The sequence below is a fragment of the Phyllostomus hastatus genome, unplaced genomic scaffold, assembly GCF_019186645.2.
Source record: "Phyllostomus hastatus isolate PE091 unplaced genomic scaffold, TTU_PhHast_1.1 phas_contig_471, whole genome shotgun sequence".
NCBI lineage: Eukaryota > Metazoa > Chordata > Mammalia > Chiroptera > Phyllostomidae > Phyllostomus > Phyllostomus hastatus.
Window position 1 is genome coordinate 1,175,178 of NW_025333887.1, and position 19,557 is coordinate 1,194,734.

A 19,557-nucleotide genomic window follows, 5' to 3' on the forward strand; every position below is an offset into this window, starting at 1 on the left:
TCCGAGCAACCGTAGGCCGGTCGCCGCTACCCGAGAGACTAGGGGAAGTGTACGTTTGACACCAGGAAAAGTAGCGGGTGGTGGATATCACTGGGGAGCGTCCTGTGGGCAGGCCGATGCTTACGGGCTCGGGCTTCTTTCTAAAACAACCACCTTCACACTTCTTGCTGGATTTCTGGGTTAGGGCGGGGCTTGTGTGTTTTACCTCCGGGTCCCGCAGTACGACACCGGAAGCCGGAAGTTGGAATTTTAGCCACGGGAGAAGGGCAGAGCTACTACGGAATCGGGACTTTCTTGGAGTGACGGCGCCCGAGGATCGCTCGGGGCCCGCTGCTCCGGCCCATCTCACGTCGGACGGATTCTGCTGACAGGTGTGGTCCTCTTTCCTGAAGACAGGAAGACAGGGTACCATTGGTGGGCGTTCCGCCGCCTCCTAGGTTCCCCCGGACATCCAGGCTTCCTACTCCAGTTGGGCCCCGTGTTTTTCTACCTCTCGCTTCTAGAGCCCCGGCCCAGGCGGTGCCAATGCAGGACCCAAGTTACTTTGGTGGCTAGTGGGACTGCTTCCACCTGTCCCTCCTCTGCTGCCGCGGAGTTTGACCACACCCCTAGTTCTTGCATGATTCTAGTTCGGAGACTTTTTCTGTTCATCAAACTTGGCTGCATTTGAAGTTGTTAAAATTGTTTAAAAAGACTCCACTACAGTTTGGCAGCTATCTTATTTCAGGTGCCTCCATTTGTTCACTTTGCAAAAACGATTAATGTCTACTTGACCTCATACCGTTTGTGTGACTAGAGGATGAATGGGCCATTCTGGCATGTTCAAAGAACAGTAAGAAGGCCACTATAGCTGGAGCAGAGTGAGTGAGGTACTTGGAGAGGAAGCAATGGGGGATCAGATGGTACAGGATCTTGTAGGCCCTTGGGACTTTGGCTTTTACACGAAGGGCAATGAGGAGCCATGGTAGGTCTGATTAGAGGAAGGGCATGATTGGAATGACTTTTTAGGCTGATTTTTCTGGCCAGATGTAGTGATTAAGGTTAGGAACAGGGTGACCTGTTAGAAGGTTATTGCAGCAATAATCCAAGTGAGAGACAATGGTGCTTTGAGTGTTTCCTTATGAAATGTTTCAAAAATATACAAAAGTAGGAAGAACGGTATTGTAAATCCCAAGTACCCACATCCCAGCTTCAACAGTTATCAACTCATGGCTAATTTTGTTTAATTTATACCCTTTGCAATCTTCTGTTATTTTCAATAATTGCTTTATTGAGATATAATTCACACGACAACATTCACCCATTTAAAGTGTACAGTTCACTGTTTTTAGTGTATTGACAGAGTTCTACAACCATCACCAGTAATTCCTGAACGTTTTTATTACTCCAAAAAGAAACCCTGTACCCTTTGGATAGCACCCCCATCACTCCATCTCCCCTACCTCTAAGCATCCACTAATCTTTCTGTCTTTATGTATTTGCTTATTCTGTACTTTTCATATAATGCAGTCATACAATATGTAGTCTTCTGTGAGTCGTTTCTTTTTCTTAGCATACACTTTGCAGGATTTGTCCATGTTGTAGCATGTGACTGTACTAGATTTTGTTTACTCATCAGTTGATAGACATTTGGGTTGTTTCCACTCTTTGGCTGTTATGTAATGCTGCTGTGAGCATTTGTGTATAGATGTGTTTTCTTTTGGGTATACACCTAGGAGTTTCCCCATTATCTTGAAGTGAATTTTAGACACCATCTATCAATATTTCAGTATGCGTCTCCAAGAAAGGACTTTGAAAAAACATAACCACAATACCACTATCACATCCAAGATAATTAACATTAATTGCTTAGTGTCATCAAGTAGATTCAGGGACACATTTTGATAGCATTTCCTGATGGATTAGATGTGAGCTGTGAGAAACAGGATCAAGAAGGACTCTAATTTATTTGTCCTGATAACTGGAGAGTGGATTTGCCATCAACTGATAAGGAAGGCTGTAGGGAACTGGCTTTTGGGAACTGTCAGGAGTGCATTTTTAGAGAGGTTCATTTTGGGAGGACTACTAGATTCCAAGTGGACATGTTGAGTTTGATATGTGAGTCTGGAAGTCAGGAAAGAGGTCTGATTTGGGGCATCATAAACATTAAGGTGGGGGTTAAAGCTGTGTTGCTGGATGGAATTAATACTGGAGTGGCAGTAGATATACAGGAGAAGAGATCCCAGAACATAGCCCTGGGGCACCTCAACGTGAAGGGATGGATTAAGAAGAAGGATTCAGTGAGAGAGACTGAACTGGAGCAGCCAGTGAGGTAGAGGGAAAACCAGGAAAGTGAGCTGTTCTGGAAGTTTAGGGAAGGATCAGAGGTTGGTCAGATACTGCTGATGGGTTAGTGGGGTGCTCAGTGGAATAGTCAAATGTTCAAGTTTATCTGGTGTTAAAGCCCGTCTGCTCAGGCCTGGAGATTTGAGATTGGCCTGTTACTCCAGGTGGTCAGTCTTGGCAGGATTTGAAAGGGCTCCAGGTGGGTTCTATCACACATGGCCTACCTCTGCTTTAGTTCACAAGAGAATGGGAACAGCTCAGCGCATCTCTCTGCTTCACTGTCTCAGGCTGTGAGCCCAGCTCCCACTTTGGGATTCCTCAGCACATGTCTGATGCCAGATGTCCCCATTGGCCCCCTTAGTTCCAGGGAACACTTACCAGATTCTGATCAGTTTCCTTGAAGCCCCTCTTACTAAGTGTATTAATTTCCTAGGGCTGCTGTAAAATGTGACCATAAACCGAGTGGCTTAAAACAACAGAAATTTATTCTTTTCCAATTCTGAAGGCCAGAAGTATGAAATCAAGTATCGGCAGGGCCCTTCTCCCTCCTGAGGCTGTAGGGGAGGATCTTTCCTGCTTCTTCCAGCTTCTAGTGTCTCCAGGCATTCCTTGGATTGTAGCCACACCACTTCAGGCTCTGCCTCCACCTTCACATGGCTTTTTCTCTGCGTCAGCGTCTTCTGTTTTATCTCTTATAAGGACACCTGTCACTGGATTTAGGGACCACCCTAGTCCAGGATGATCTCTCAAGATTCTTCACTTAATTACATCTGCAAAGACCCTTCTTCCAAATAAGGTCATGCCCACAGGTTCTGAGGGTCAGGACATGGACATATCTTGGTGGCAGTCATTCAACCCACTCCACTAGGTGAGGGGCCAACAGCCTTCACTCCTGCTTGGAGATGTGTGTAGGGGGTAGGATTCCCACCACACAGACACCTCCTTCCAAAAGTCATCCTCTTGCTGATTTCTTCCCTTTGGTGAAATTCTTCATTTCAACTTATAGCCCAGAACAGGCGCTAGACAGAGTTATAACCAATGCTGAGCCATGGCCTTTCTAAGTCCTACATATGGGCATGCACCTCCCTTTGGAATGGGAGCATGTGTCACCTTTTAGACCAGAAAGCCCATTTAACACCCTATTACACTTGCCGAAGTGCTCGGCATTCTGCTTAAAGTGTGGCCCCCAAAACCGCTGCACAGACTGCGCTCCTTGTCCTGCAGGGTAAGAGTTCTGCACAGGTCTCGTGTGACACCTGCACTGCCTTTTCCTTCCAGACCTTGACTTGTTGGATGATCAGGCCCCCCTGGAAGAGCCAGCTCTGTGAGATGGTGCAGCCCAGCAGTGGCCCGGCCGGGGACCAGGACGTGCTGGGTGAAGAATCTTCTCTGGGGAAGTCGGCCATGCTCCACCTGCCTTCAGAGCAGGGTGCTCCCGAGACCTTCCAGCACTATCTGGAAGAGAATCAAGAGCTCCGAGGTGAGGAGGACAGAGGGGGTGTGGAGTAAAAAGTCAGGGCACCCAGTTGTGCTGGGGGGAAGGCTTACTCTACTCACCTGTGCCTCTGTGTTTACTGGGTCTGGGGGACGGGCGCATCTCAGAGCCAGCTAGTGATTTAAGCTCAGCCACCCTCCTTTGTTTTAGGTGGGGTTCCCTGGAAGCATATTGTCAGATGGAGAATAATGTGCAGGAAGTTTCTTGTGCTCTTAGTGCTTTGAGGACCAAAACTGGGGAATAGAAGGGAAGGACAGGAAAGAAATGGGTGGACAGAGGGAGAGCTGGGCTGCGGTGCAGGCTGACCCTACAGGGAGCTGGAATGACCCTTCTGAAGTGCCCCAAGTTGGGCCAACATGGCCAGGCCTTTATAGTTCCATACTGATTAGTCATTAAGGGCTAACTATCCTGGGAAGGAGCTCGACATGGTTTGGGTCTCCTAAGAGGGGGAGTGGCCTGCCTAGGAAGGGCTTGTGGGCTGATTTGAGAAAGGGAGGAGTCTTTGGCTCCCAACCCTGGGCCAGGTGCCTAGCAGCTTTGTGAAGAGCCCTCAGTTAAAGGGGCTTCTTTCAGCAGCCCCTTCCTAGCCAGCAGCTAGTAGTCGAGTTTCTTCCTGGCCATCCCATCCCTGTCTCCATCACAGCCCCCACTCACTCACTGTCCTCACCTGGATCAGGAGCAGCTTTTCCAGGTCCCAGTGGCTGTGGTACTGTGCCCCTCAGGTGATGTGGCTGTCCTTGGGTGCTGTACATGCCCTCCCTCTCCCGTGTGACAGTGGGCCCCTCCTCATGGTCATGCCCTTGGGGTTCCAAATCTGGCCTGCCACTCCTTTAGTACTTATGAGTAGCCCTAGGTGCCCAGGGGGCACCCCTAGCTTCTAATTCAAAGAGACTCTTGTGTTTCTGCTGTGGGGACCGTCTAACCTGCCGAGCTCAGAGCTGTAGGGAGGAACGCACAGACTCCCAGGTGGGCCATGGGCAGTGATGGGGTATGCAGCCCCTTTTGCTTTATCCCTTGGTTCATGCTGGGAACTTAGGGCTTGTAAAGGTCACAGCCCCTACGTACACCATGTCCTGGAGGGTGGCGCCTCATGCTTGTATAAATTGCCTTCAGTCCAGTGTCTCCATTGTCTTCAGTCAGCTGTCTACTATTGTGGTGGACTGGTGAGTTGGCATGTGACACAACCAGTGGAGGTCGTAGTCATAAGGCCACTACTCCACCTCTTTTGCTGGATAGTGTGTCCCCTGGTGTGATGGGATGTTATGTGGTGCCCTGTGCTGACAAGTCATATGCTCTGTCAGCCTCAGAGGCTGATCTAGCTGAGGCCCTGCAGTCAGAGCACCAAACCCGTGCCTGGAATATATCTCTTTTTCCTGTCAAGAGAAATTAATTGTGTTTCCTTCCAGGATGGAAGGGGTCCAGCGCAGTCAGCTTGCCCCCAAGAGGCTGGTTGGTCTCCTGGACGCCTGGCCTGCTTTGGAGACAGCTCTGTTTGGAGCACAGAGAGCCAACAAGACCCGCCTGCCTTTAGGGCTGAGTTCTCCACCTCAGCGCTCAGACGTCCAGTGATATCTGGGCATTGCAGGGTATTGAGCAGCGTCTCTGACGTCCACCCACTAGTTACTAGTAGCACCCCTCCAGTTATGATCACCAACAGTGTCCCCAGAGGTTGTCAACTGTCTTGCTGTGTTGGGGCCACATGGAGTTGACAGCCAGGTTGGGGGTGGGAAGACAGCTCATCCTCCACAGCTATGTGCATGTCCTCTGCTTGCCCTCAGGAGAACACTCGGGCAAGGGGGACTCGAGTGAGAGTGTGGTAAGCCCCCAGTGCAAGGACTGTGGCACCTCTGGTTCCCTCACAGGGAGCTTAGGCTCCAGTGGCAGGTGGAGGCCTTGTGGCTGCATGGCTTTCATCTGTGCTACCTGACCCACCCTTGTGCAGTGGGTTGGCTACATGGGTTTCTGCTAAATAGGTGCTGTGTGTCAGGCCCTGGGCCAAACCCCTGAGGTCTTGAAGGTGTCTCTCCCCCTTGATGTTCATGATTGTGTCTGTGGAGGAGGGGGCAGAAGGCAGGACATAGACTTTGATTGGAATGTGTTGGGGGAAACTGTATGGAAGAACTTGCATGTACCTAGTGTCAGAGTCCATTTATGTGACATGTCCAGGAGAGGTGAGTCCAAAGAAACAGATGAGTGGTTGCCAGGGGCTGGGGACACTGGGGAAGTGACTGCTGGTAGGTATGGGGTTTGTTTTAGGGGTAAGGCAGATGTTCTGGAACTAGTTAGACGTGATGGGTTCACAGCTTTGTGAGTACATTAAAACCGTTGAATGACTGTATATAGTTTACCCTTTAACAACATGGGAATCAGGGGCACTGACCCCCACACAGTTGAATATCTTCATATAACTTGATTCACCGAAAACTTAACTGTAGTGCTCTCTCAGTACCCACAAGAGGTTGGGTCCAGGACTCTTCCCCAACCCCATGCTAAAATCTATGAATGCTCAATTCCCTTATATAAAAAGGCGGAGGCCCTGGCTGGTGTGTCTCAGTGGATTGAGCACTGGCCTACAATCTAAAAGGTTGCTGGTTCAATTCCCAGTCAGGACACAAGCCTGGTTGCAGGCCAGGTCCCCCGTTGGGGGTGTGTGAGAGGCAACCACACATTGATGTTTCTCTCCCTCTCTTTCTCCCTCCTTTCCCCTCTCTCTAAACATTAAACAAAAATCTTAAACAAAATAAAGTAAAAAGGTGGAGACTACTGCATACAGTAGGCCCTGCACATCCACGTTTTCCCAGCCATGGATGAAAAACACCATTTCAGTCTGAGATTGGTTGAATCTTCAGATGCGAAACCCAGGGATACTGAGGGCCTACTTTATGTTTATTGAAAAAATTCCAGATATAAGTGGGCCTGAGCAGTTCAAACCCATGTTGGTCAAGGGTCAGCTATACTTTAAAATAGACTTTTCCCCTTGTTATTGAATTTATTTGAGTGATACTGGTTAACAAAATTATACAGCTTTCAGGTGCCCAATTCCGTAAAACATCATGTGTACACTGTACTGTGTGTTCATCACCCCAAGTCAAGTCTCCCTCCATCGCCATTTATCCCCCCTATACCCTCCTCTACCCTCCCACTTCCCTCTCTCTGGCAATCCCCACACTGTTGTCCGTGTTCATGAGTTTTTTCCCTTCTTCTTTTTTAAAAATAATCCCAATAGTTAAAACAATGACTTTGATGTTCTGTGCATTTTACCTCAATGGAAAAAGAAATTGTACCTGAGCTGAGCCTTGGACAGGGGCTGGGCAGGCCTATAACAGGTGGAGGTTGGTGGGGGAATAGTGTACCTGGGGCAGGAGGGCTTTGAGTTTCTGCAGGGGACGAGTCACACAGGGACAGTAGAGTGCAGAAGGTAGCTTTGGAGCCAGGCTCAGAAGCCCCTGAAGTTCCAGTGAAAGAAATATTCCATCAGCAGGAGCTAGTTAGGTAGTCAAGGGTTTTGGCCAGAGGGTGGGTGACACGAAGCTACTGCCTGCCCCCATTTTCTATAGCTCTGTAGTTGCTAGAACCTTTGCACATCACTGATTAGTTTTGTCACCCCTGATGGTCTGCTGCTGCTTGGGGTGTCCCCCGGGTGTGTGAGTCTCCTTTCCATGGCCTCTGTTGAGTGTGTGGCATTTACAAATGCCCATCCTTCAGCCTGGTGAGAGCGGGACTGGTTGTTTCTTAGATTTGTGTTGTGCACCAGGTACTTCGTCTGCTCTTTCATTTAACCCTCCTCATCCTGTGAGATGGGTACAATTGTCCCCGCTGAATCTGCAGATGAGGACGGTGAGTCTCAGAGAGGTGAGTAACTGGTCCACTTCAAGCCCTCTGGCCCTCCCAGGCTGCAGCCAGCAGGGTCACAGGGAAGTTTGCCCTAGTGGTCATCCCCTGAGTGTGCAGGTGGGTCAGGACCTACCGATCCCAAAGACAGTGACCGACTGTGCACCCTAGGGCAGGCATGCCTGTGACTACCACCAGAATACAAATGAGTTCCAGGAATCACTTACAAATAAAGTGACATTTGGGACACACTTCTGAGTGAAGCCAATATGTTCAGTATTTTGTTGGAGAAATCTAGGGGCATATCATTAGCATAATTGACTTTGAAAGTGTTTCATAAAATGAAAGTGTTTTGAAGCCATCTCTCCGTGTGAGAGGCAGCATGGTATTATGGGGAAGGCGCCATGACAGGCCCAGGGAGAGGCTGGCAGGCCAGTGGCCAGGCCTTACCTCCCCTCTGCCATTTCCTCTGCTACCAGATGCCATCCGGCAGAGTAACCAGATGCTGAGAGAATGCTGTGAGGAGCTGCAGCGTTTTCAAGGCAGCCAGAGGGAGGAGAAGGAGTTCCTCATACAGAAATTCCAGGAGGCCAGGAAACTGGTGGAGAGACTGAATCTGGAGAAGCTTGACCTGAAGAGGCAGAGGGAGCAGGCCCTGCAGGAGGTGGAGCACCTAAAGAGATGCCAACAGGTAGCCAAGGGGACAGAGTAGGCCCTTTCCCAGGTGTGGGAGAGCTAGGGGCCCTGGCCACCTGTGTCACCAGCCATATGCATTCTGAAAACCCACAGAGATGTCATCGTTTCTAGAGAGGTCTCCCAGAACAACCTCAGGAGTGGTGGTTACTACAGAGGGATTACTGTGGAGCGGTCGGGGAGGGGACGACTGAGTTTCAACCCTGGGCTGCAGCAGCCTGAGGCCACAGAGGACCTGGGTTCAGACAGTGTGATGAGGGGGGCCAGATGGTGGAGAGTTTGGACAGCTCTTGAATTTTGTTGCTGGTGGAGGTCTTCTGGAAACAGTGACAGTCCATCTTACCTTTTAGTGACCCTGGGCCTGTGGAAGGGAGCATGTACTTTTGTTGCTGTCTTTGTGTCTTGCCTCCCTTGACACAAAGTCTCAGAGAGGCTGAGAGACTCCTGTGGGGCTCTGCCCTCACGACCTGGTCATCAGCCTTATGAGACTTGAGGTCCCTCTGCGCTCTGGTGTCCCTGGGTCTCATCATTCCCTGTCTATAGAGATGAAGAGGGGCTTGGGAATGTGGCCTTAGGGGACCAACCCCTCTCCACTGTCTCAGTCACCTTGCTGGGGTCAGCAGACTCCTGGAAGTGAGAGGTGAAGTGAGCAGGGGCGCCAAGGGCAGGGGAGAAGCCTTCAAGGTGACACATATTAGTGCTCGCAGGCTGCCCTAGGGTTTGGGGTCCCCTGGAGTGGGCAGCTGACAGGAAGTGGCTTTTTTTTTTCATGTAGCAGATGGCCGAGGACAAGGCCTCGGTGAAAGCCCAGGTGACATCCTTGCTGGGGGAGCTCCAGGAGAGCCAGAGTCGCTTGGAGGCTGCCACCAAGGATCGGCAGGCTCTGGAGGGCAGGTGAGTGGGGAGGGAGCCCACCAGGGAGGCCACTGGCAGGGTGCTTGAGAACAATGAGGCAGTTTGGGAGCCTCCAGGGGTTCCTCTGTGGGAGGACAGCCTGGAGGACTTGATGAGTGAGTGCGTGGGGCACTGGGGCAGGTATGTAGCCAAGCTGTGAACCGAGTATCTGGGGCCTGGATCCCAGCAGCACTTCTGGGCTCTCTGACTTTTTGCTGGAGTTTGAACTATTTCCTTATGTGGCATTTGTGGGGGCACAGGGGCATACCTGAGATCCACAGAGTCTCTGGAAGCACTCCCAGTGCCTTCATGGCTGAGATTTATTACCGGGAAGGGCACCCTCAGGACCCTCGAGGACAGAGGACACAGGTCAGGGGTGGAGAACCCCAGACCTCAGGCTTCCTCTCTCCCTCAATCCCATGAGGGGCCTGCCAGATACTCTCCCTCTTCAACAGTGAAAAATGTGTCACTGCAGACCCAGGGAATCAACCCACCTGAGACCCAGCGCCCCAGGTTTTATTGGGGGCTGGTCACGTGGGCCCCCTGTGCCATACCAAATGCCCCACTCCCAAAGGAGAGCAGGTGCTCCACGTAAACCACCCTATTGTGCAAATAGTCCAGGTGCAGGGACCACCATTATCAGTAGGGAAATTGTCACGTCGACCCAGGGGACGTGCACCGGCTCACTGCCCATGTGCCTGCCACCTGAGGGCCAGTGTTGCAAGTGGCCCTTCTGAAGCTGGTCACCTCAAGCCTCCCAGTTGTTCTTTTCTGCAAAGGGGGGTTCCCGCAAGTGAAGCCATTGCGTCAGCGGGCACAGCTGTTTCTGTGGTTCCCATGCCATCCAGCTGCTGCCCTGCAGGAGGATGTCCTGCTGACAGGGGTGGCCCCAGCTTCCCCAGTGCAGTAGGGGATCAGGGTGCATTAGGTGTGTCAGGGGCACTTTCCTGAAAGAGGATTGAGGAGCAGTCAGGAGTTTTCCCCACCCATCATCAGAGTGATATGGAAGACAGTGTGAAGATGCTTCCATCTGGAAATCAGGCCGTGAGGAAAGGCTCAGTCTCACTGTTTCTTGCTCATGGCATTCTGCTGCTTTCTCCTATATACTCTTCTGTACCTCTGTGTTTCTAAAGTCACGTGTTGTTTTGAGGAGAGTTTGCGGCTTTTCTTGCCTGTCTTTTTTCTGTGCACGTTATAGAAGCTGCTGAGGATTTAGGCTGTCAGTGCAGTTTCACAGCTGACTTGGGTCAGTTAAGCACCCCACAGGGGCATTTACTCTGGCAGCTATAGGCTCTTGGGCAGCCTCTGTTCCTGCCCCTCCCTGATGTAGCTGAGCGTATAAACGCTGAGCTGGACTGCTCAGGACACAATACCTTGCTTGTATCTCTCAGATCATTTGATGTGGCTGTTTCCACAGCCTTGAACTTCGCACACATGCCTGCCCTATGAGTCTTTGGACTGTCACGTTGGAACGATCCTCCCCCGTCTTCAGGGCCCCTGGCAGGCAGCATTCCATCTGGTGATGATGGCAGCTGCACCTAGTTTTATCCGATCACAGAGGGAAATGTGGGTTCAACATATTTGGACAGATGTAGAAAACCAGACCAGTGACAACCCCCAGTAACCTCCTCCCACCCAGAACCATCTACCATCGCCTTGCTGTGGGGACTGTGGAAGGCCTCAGGGTAGTGGGATAACATGACTGGAACCTGGAACTGGAGGTTTAGGAAATATGAGTGTGGAGGTGGGAGACTGGGGGGCATGGGGCATATGAGGCCTGGATCAGAAGACTGGGGGCTATGGGGGGACCCAGGGGAGAAAAGATGAGCTGTTACAGTGGGAGTGTAGAAGGAAAGAGGAATTCCCTGCCAAGGCTATTGCATCTCAGGCAGGCAGATGGGAGGCTGTTCTTACAGGTGTGGGTGTTTGGATCTCCAAATGAGCCACGGAGGTGGGCCGGCCACCTCCTTGCCGCTGCTAGAACAGCAACTAGGAGGGGGGGAAGCGTTGCTTGAGTGCACTGACCCTGCCTCTCCCTCTAGCAGCCCCACCTCATTTCTTACCTTACCCCTCTCCTGACCTTCTAGAAAGGCCTGTTTTTGCTGGCTGCCTCTACTTCCTCTCCTCCCAATCGCACCTGACCCTTCCACTGAGATTGCTCTGGCCAGGGCCCCCAGCACCCACCTATTGAGCCTAATGGGTAGTTTTGAGGGGCTCCTCTGCCCTGGTCCCATCATATCTTCTTCTGGGATTACCTCCTTTACCTTTGAAGGGGCTTTCACATGGATGTCATAAATCTGAATTTGAGCCCCAGGTCTCCTTGCCACCTGCATCTGGTTGTTGGCCAGGCCCTGCATTGATACAAATGTGTTGCCGCTAACCTGGTGCCCTGCAGTTGTCCCTGTGTCCAGTGACAGTGCCTGCCCTTCTCATGCTGTGCTGGCTCAGCATTGACAGGATATTCTGAACTCTGACTCCTCCCTGTGCCCTGCTCCCAGTGCCTGTCCTCTCCCCGAAGACTGCAGAGCTTCTAGTTCACTGTCTCCCAGCTTCCTTCTGCTGGCAGTCCTCAGCACAGCAGGGGTGCTGCAAGCACCCTTGCTCCTGCTGGGGCCCTACCGTGACCTACTTGTTCCTCCATGCCAGGGCCCGGGCAGCCAGCGAGCAGGCCCGGCAGCTGGAGAGCGAGCGGGAGGCACTGCAGCAGCAGCACAGCGTGCAGGTGGATCAGCTGCGCATGCAGAACCAGAGTATGGAGGCTGCCCTGCGCATGGAGCGCCAGGCTGCCTCAGAGGAGAAGTGAGTGGGCATTCAATATGGGAGGGATGGAGACCAGACAGCCGTTGGTGGCTTTCTGGCTTTTGGGGAAGCCCTTCTAGGGACTCTGTGGCTGAGGGCTGGGTTTGGTGCCTTACCGTTATCACACCCAAATGATTTCATCTTTGATACGATAACATTCTCCATTTTCCAGTCCCTATTCACACTCCACCATTTGGCTCATGTGTTAACAGCATCTGGTCCAGGATCCTTCATTCTTTTTGCTGGCATACCTTTTGAGTATCCTTTAATCTAGAATAGTCCTGCCTGCCTATGTTTTTCTTGAAGTTGACTTTTTTCTTTTAAAGATTTTATTTTTTTTATTTATTTTTAGAGACAGGTGAAGGGAGGGAGAGGGAGAGACACATTCATTGCCTCTCTCGCTCACCCTCAAATGGGAACTTGGCTCACAACCCAGGCATGTGCCCTGACTGGGAATCGAACCAGCAACCTTTTGGTTCACGGGCTGGCGCTCAATCCACAGAGCCACACCAGCCAGGGCTGAAGTTGACTTTTTTAAAGTATGCAGGACAGTATGCACCCCTGCTGTGCTGGCAGTCCTCAGCACAGCAGGGGTGCTGCAAGCACCCTTGCTCCTGCTGGGGCCCTACCATTTTATTATAAACATTTCTTTTTATACTCTAACAAATACTTGTTTTAAGGAAAATGATATTAACTATTTAGCCAAGCATGCCTCAGGGCTGATGGCCTTTAGGGCACAAATGTGCCCTGGGAGCCCCATTTGGATTTGTGGAGGGAAGAAAGAGGGTGTAGTTGGAAGTAGGAGAAGCTATGGCTGGACCAAGACAAGGTGGTTTCTCCAGCAAAAACTCCTTTTTCTTAGGCGGAAGCTGGCCCAGCTACAGGTAGCCTATCACCAGCTCTTCCAAGACTATGACAACCACATCAAGAACAGCATGGTGAACAGTGAACGCAACCGAGTGAGTATGGCAGGGACATCCCTGGGACTACCTAGGACCGAACTGACCTTAGTTCCTCTTCCATGGGGCCTGCTCTCCCAGATTTGCAGATAATTGGCTTTCGGGAGGGATACTCGACTTGTCCTAGAGTTTGGTCAAGGCTGAAGTGTGATGGCTTAGGGCCAGCCATGGGGCAATGGGAACACGTGGGCTGTGCTGCTAGCTGCCTGTGCTGGGCCGTGCTGGGTCCTTTAGCTACCCATCACCACTTGGCTCCTGGCTTGGATTTCCTCGGGAATGCTTCCACTCCAGTGTTAAAGTCAACTGGGAACCCTTTTGTAGTTCGTCCTTATTAGGCCTATACTGGGTTCAGTTTCTAGCAATCACAATTTAAGAAGGAGCTTGTGAAATACGAACATACCCAGAGGAGGCTTTGAAGGGTACAGCCTGAAACTGGTTATATAGGAAGAGTTAATTACAAAACTGGCTGTTTGATCTTCAGAGGGAAGGCTGGGTGGTATGTGCGCGTGCATCTGTGTGTCTGTGGGAGTGCATCTATGCAGGTATCTATCTGCACGTGTGTCTGTGTGTGCAGCTGTTTGTGTGCGCATGTATTTGTACTGTGTCTGACTGCACCTGTGTGTGTGCCTGACTGTCGTGTCTGTGTGTGAGTGTGTTTGTGAGGAAACGGCAGGCCCTTGACTAGGTGGCAGAATGGGAGGACCGATGATGGGTTTTGGCTCAGTGGGCATGTGGTGGAGTGTTAGTTTTTAGACCAGGTCAGTGTGGAGTGGATGGCCTCAGGAGGGAGTGTGGCCCCTGTCCTCTGAAGGGTTGGAGGAGGGCTGTCAGCTGGGGATTCTGGGAAGGGAATGTCAGCCTGGGTGGGAGGTTGTGCCAGATAACCTCAGAAGTCCCCTCTTAAGCCTCCACCTTTCCTGTGCCCTACACACACTGACATCTGTGGTTGGTGGGCCAGCTGGGTCCGATTTTTTTTTCTTTTGGTTTTTCTCATCTGAAGTAGCAGCCAGCCTGGGGCTGGCATGACTGCAGCCCTGGGCCAGCTCCAGCTTTGTCAGCTCCCCTCGCCTATCCCTAGGGAATGCAGCTGGAAGATCTCAGGCAGCAGCTCCAGCAGGCCGAGGAGGCCCTGGTGGCAAAACAGGAAGTGATTGACAAGCTGAAAGAAGAGGCTGAGCAGCACAAGATTGTGATGGAGACCGTTCCGGTGCTGAAGGCCCAGGTGAGGGCTCTGCTATGTGGTTTGCATGTGGCCGAGTAGACCAGGCCCACTGGTGCTGGGACCTGGCATGCCTCTGGTGTCATTTTGCAGTGGCTTCTCGGAAGCTCTTCAAGCCCCTTGCACTGGTCCTTGACCTCTCAGTATACTTGGGGTGACTCTGTCTGTGCCATGGGCTGTGGGAGGTGGGAGTGGGCTCTGCTTTGCCCCCTGGTGCCCAGCACGGAGTGTCCAATGAATGTCTGTTGGGGGGGTGGTCATGGCCCTGTCTCGGCTTTGCCAGGCGGATATCTACAAGGCGGATTTCCAGGCTGAGAGGCAGGCGCGGGAGAAGCTGGCTGAGAAGAAGGAGCTCCTGCAGGAGCAGCTGGAGCAGCTACAGCGGGAGTATAGCAGGTTGAAGGCCAGCTGTCAGGAGTCTGCCAGGTAGGCCTTGGAACACGTGCCTCAGAGCAGTTTGTGCAAAGGAGGATGGGTGCTGTCGGGGCTTCAGTAGTAAGTGCGAGAGACTGAGTGCTTCTGGCTTGTCCAGGTGGGGTGAGCTGGCCCTTTCTCTCCCCGCCTATCACCCTTGTCCTCCTGTCAGCTTTGTGTGCCATTTGGAGCTTGGCTTGCATTTACTGATTGGATGCTTTCTCTTCTCAAAGGATTGAAGATATGAGGAAGCGGCACGTAGAGGTCTCCCAGCCCCCCTTGGCCCCTGCCCCAGGTGAGTGAGCTGCAGGAGGAGGGGTACGGGAGGGCAAGGTGCTGGCAGCGCATGGAGCCTAGGCGGTGGGTGTTTGTGTTGGCTGCCCTTCCTTATTGGTACCCCCCACCCAGGGGAGTTGCTAAAGGGAAGGTGGTGGTGACCCTGGTAGTTGGATCTGATGGTCCCATTAAGTCTCAGTACTTTCTCTCTCCTCCCCTCCCTGCAGTTTGTGCTATAACCAGTGCCTGTTCTCTTTCCACAGCTCACCAGTCCTTTCCCTTGCCCCCCCCGAGGAGAAGCCCCCCAGAGGATCCACCTGACTTCTGTTGTCCCAAGTGCCAGTATCAGGCTCCTGATATCGACACCCTGCAGATACATGTCATGGAGTGCATTCAGTAGGGCCGCCCACCGATGACCAGCCCAGGACAGTGCAGTTTGTGCTTTCTTCTCCTGCCTGCCTAGTCCTGACTTACAGGTTAGGTGACAGACGGCGGGCCACTTCTTTGAGCCCCAAGAGCTAGCTGCAGGGAGTTCTGCTTCACCTCCCCCATCTGCTGGTTGGTCTCTTCTTAGGGTACACAGCATCCCAGCTAGGCCCGATATGCTGCTCTTTCTGTTCGTTCTGTCTGCTTGAACCACTTGCCTCCAGGGCTCCCTCTTCTTCCACCTCAACTGGGGAAGTCAAGAATCAAGGCTGGGGCTCTCAGAACTGCTTCACAGCTTGAGATGGCAGGGGGCCCTCCTTTTGGCCCAGGCCCAGCACATGGTGGTGCCGGTGCACTCGAGGGCTGTGTGCTCTTCCGCTGGGAGGCTGCACCATGGCGTTTGGGTTGTCAGTCATTTTATTGCCATAAAAAACACCGCAGTGAAAACCCATGTGCATCAATCATGTGTGTCTTTGGGTTGGATTCTTAGAAGCAAGCGGCCACACTGAGCATCTGCGAATGGGGTCAGTGGTGCTGGTGCCCCCCAGTGTGGTTTCCTGCTCTCCCTTCATTCCCCATAGCCTTGCCCCAGTGAGGGGTATCAAGCTGTGGGCTTTTGTCATCCACCAGGTGTATAGTTCTCTATTAAGAGTGAGCTTGAGCATCTTTCAGAGCTTCAGGGTTCTTTTTCAATTCTGGCATGAATGGCTTGTTTGTGTTTTTTGCCCATTTTGTTATTAGGCCGTTAGCATTTGTTCCCTGGTTTGTAGGAGCTCTTTGGTCATTAATGGGATCAGCTTTTCTGTGTGATGGAAGCTGCGATGACCTTTCCCTACTGTGACTTTGCACTAGCATGTTTTGAAGTTTGTCATCTTTGTGTAGTCACGTTTATCCGCCTTTACTCCACTGCTTTGGGTTTGGAGTTGCAGCCACCTCTTGGTCTGATGGGGGATGCTCTTCACAAGTACACTTTACCTTTCCTTTTCCCAGCACTGAAGCATGCTGTTGTTCTCCCTGAGAGCATTGCCCTCTGGCCTGAGTGGCAGTGGCCACGTTTCATCACATTCTAGAAGTTTGGGACTCTGTTCCTTGCATCAGTCCTATACGCCCTGGCTTTGCAAATGAAAGCCACTTGGCAATCACTGGCAGATTACAAATACCAGAGGACTCTTGCTTGTTGTTTTGTAAGATTCTGAATATTTCCTAGGATGTCAAAGCCATAGGCATTTACCCTGTAACACTGTAAAAAAAAAAAAAAGGACAGTGGAAATGGAGGAAGAATACATATCATTTACTCCTTGGTGCCCTGGCCCTCGATCCTGCCTTCCTGCAAGCTCCCCTGTGTAGGAATGGGATGTTGCTAATCCATCCCTGAGCCTTCTCACAGGGTTGTCTGCTGTTTGGCAGTGAGAGGGCTGACTAGAAGTAGGACTTAAGTCTCATGCTGGAAGATGGCCAGCGGCTCCTTCTGAAAACAAGCCTGGACTAGGAGGTTTCTTGGTCTCTCCGGGGCTGGGACTGACTCCCGTTTCCTGAAGCCCAGGTGTCTAAATGCAGATTGTGCTTTGGGAAAAAATTAAAGATGCAGCCTGGTTCTCCACCCATGGGTGCTACATTTCAATCCTAATACCTCAGTTTTCTCAAGAGCACTTTTAGGTTTTTGAGGATGTATTAGTTTCCCATGGCTGCTGTGAAAAATGACCACAAACTCAGTGGCTTAAAACACCAGGAATTCATTTTTTACCAGTTTTGGAGGCCAGAAGTCTGAAATCCAGTTGTGGGCGGGGTTGGTTGCTTCTGAAGAATCAGTTCCAGGCTACCCTGCCAGCTTCTGGTGGCAGCCCTTGGTGTTCTTTGGCTGGTAGATGTGTCACTGCACTCTCTGCCTCCATGGTTACATGGCCTCTTCTCCTAGGCTGACCATGTCTTCTCTTCTGTCTCTTACGAGGACACAAGTCATTGGATTTAGGACTCACCTCTGCCATCAGGGAGGATCTCACCTCAAGATCCTTACCTTCATTATATCCACAAATAAGTTTGTGGATATATCCATAAATTTGTTTTTCCAGATAAGGTCACATTTACAAGTTCTGGGAGTCAGGATGTGTGCATACTTTAGGGGGTCACCATTCAACCCAGTATGGGGCATCTTTTGGAGTCCACAGATTAGGACAAGTGCAGTTGCAGGCAGGTGTCTTTAGGACCCGCAGCTGTGTTAGACGGCACGTTCCCCAGGCTGATGGTGGCCACTGAGCTGCAAAAGCACATGGTGCTTTATGGCAAGGAAAGCTGGAGTTTGGTGCAGGGCAGGCCCTTGTAGGCGTGGGGACTGTTGTTTCTTAGGACATCTCGTCTCCAGCTGGTCACTGCTACTGGAGCCAGCGGATGTGGGCGGAGAAGGGGGTAAGCTGCAATGTGATGGAGCTGTTAAACCACCTGTGCCCTGAGTAGCGGCTGCTGGCTGGCTCTCGGGGTGGGCTTCATGCTTCTAACAGGGTGAACAAAGGCACATAGGAGCCCTTCTCTTACCAGCTCCCTCTTCTGGAAGGTGGTTGAAAGAAAGAAGATGAGATACAGGAACAGTGAGACAGGTGAACATTCTCTTCCTGGGAACTTTCCTCAGGTTCTGACGGGGTGGTACCCGTATGGGCCACACAGCTGCAGTAGCAGCTGAGAATCTTACAGTTTCCCTCCTAGTCCCTGGACCACCTGAGTCGGGCCCACACATGGCACTGGGCAGTGGCTGGGAGATGCTGCTCTTTGGAACCTTGTCTTTTGTCTCTTTCCTTCTGTTGGGCCAACTCTATACTCCACACCAGACATTTTTAAGAAGATTTGATTTATTTATTTTTAAAGAGAGGGAGAGAAACATCAATGTGTGAGAGAAACATCAATCAGTTGCCTTCTACACACCCTCCAACTGGGATCGGACCAGCAACCGAGGCGTACCCCCTGACTGGGAACCAAACGGCCTTTCACTTAGCTGCATGACACTCAATCAACCAAGCCACACCAGTCAGGGCTCCATACCAAAGATTTTAAACCAGGCTATTTGCCCAGAAAAGAGGGATTCTACTTCCTTTCTGACTTGACTTAGGTTGGGTTTCTGGAACAAGTGGTGGGATGCTTCCTGTGAGGCAAGTAGCCTGCCTGAGTTATTAGCCATGGCCGTATGATTTTCCAGGCTGAGTCTAGGGGGTAGAAATGCACAGCTGAAAGCACATCCTGCTGGAACCTGTGTTGTTCCCTGTTGTTCACACACGCCGTCTGTGTTACCAGCTGCTTGATGCTCGAGAGAAATCCAGGTGGCCAGTAAAATAAGCACAATAAAAAGCACTTCTCTTGAGCTAGTAACTAAAACAACACAGACTCCAACTAAAACAAAAAGCAATTTTAAAGTGCAGCAAATAAAGACTTCTGGTGCTCCGCTGGCAAGGTGCAGGGGACAGGCCTGTGATGCTATACCTCCTATGTGGCAGGATGGAACAAGCACTCAGGAAGTGTCCTTAACCTGTTTAACTGTAAGAGTCAGGTACACACAGTGACTTTGGCACTGTAGAGGAGCTCATTGAACCATCATTTGTAGCCACCAAAAACCACAGAAAAAAAACAAGCTGTATGTCAACCACATGCACCTGCACAGCCAGTGTTGTGAGCATCTTGTGATAATGGAACACAATATGTAGCATGTTGGTGTGAAAAAACCAATAGACAAAGTTATGTATAAGGTGTGACCCCAATAAAAAAGTACAGGCTGCAGAGGCACACCCTGCTACCATGTGGGTGGGAAAATGGTACTGTCATTGAACTTTCCAAAAGAAAAAAGGCCCTTTCTCTTATGCATACAAATCAGTATTTATGTATGAAATTATATGATGCTTCATTAAGTAAGCTATGGCAGCACTCATAATTTTTCTACATAAAAGTTTGTATAACATTAGGAATGTCTGCTCTTTGCTTGATAAAATTGTTTAGACCTAATGGATTTCATGTAGGTGATGGTAGATTTTAAACCACTGATTCAATTTCCTTGAAATTCAATTTAGTCCTACTAAGGTTTTTTTTATTTCTTGAAAAAGTTATATTTTCCTAGCACAATGTTCAGTTAATCACTTTTACTTCTATTTTCATTTTTAAAAAGATTGTACTTATTCTCATTTAGAGAGAGGGGGAGGAAGAAAGGGAGAGAACTATCAATGTGTGGTTGCCTCTTGCATACCGCCTAC

At 50.8% G+C, this 19,557-nt stretch overlaps 1 protein-coding gene across 2 annotated transcripts; it reads left to right on the forward strand.

The window, feature by feature from the left end:
• Positions 1 to 55: 55 nt before the first annotated feature.
• IKBKG (inhibitor of nuclear factor kappa B kinase regulatory subunit gamma) lies at positions 56 to 19,271 on the forward strand. 2 transcript variants are annotated; one of them, XM_045845401.1, is made up of 10 exons: positions 56 to 371; positions 3,604 to 3,805; positions 8,131 to 8,342; positions 9,123 to 9,238; positions 11,885 to 12,037; positions 12,900 to 12,996; positions 14,075 to 14,218; positions 14,499 to 14,641; positions 14,863 to 14,924; positions 15,169 to 19,271. In XM_045845401.1, exons 2-10 carry the CDS (start codon positions 3,619 to 3,621, stop codon positions 15,303 to 15,305), a joined length of 1,251 nt encoding a protein of 416 aa, XP_045701357.1. In that variant the 5' UTR covers positions 56 to 371; positions 3,604 to 3,618; the 3' UTR covers positions 15,306 to 19,271. The 2 variants fall into 2 exon arrangements, with proteins under 2 accessions (XP_045701357.1, XP_045701356.1); XM_045845400.1 differs by having other exon boundaries at positions 70 to 371; positions 9,120 to 9,238.
• Positions 19,272 to 19,557: the final 286 nt, after the last annotated feature.

What these genes read in the sequence shown, in the direction of transcription:
- IKBKG (XM_045845400.1), top strand. Translation starts at nt 3,619, where the DNA reads ATGATCAGGCCCCCCTGGAAGAGCCAGCTCTGTGAGATGGTGCAGCCC. An exon ending in CAGGCTGCCTCAGAGGAGAA is followed by an intron (nt 12,038 to 12,899) that starts GTGAGTGGGCAT and finishes CCTTTTTCTTAG; the next exon opens with GCGGAAGCTGGCCCAGCTAC. An exon ending in TGAACAGTGAACGCAACCGA is followed by an intron (nt 12,997 to 14,074) that starts GTGAGTATGGCA and finishes GCCTATCCCTAG; the next exon opens with GGAATGCAGCTGGAAGATCT.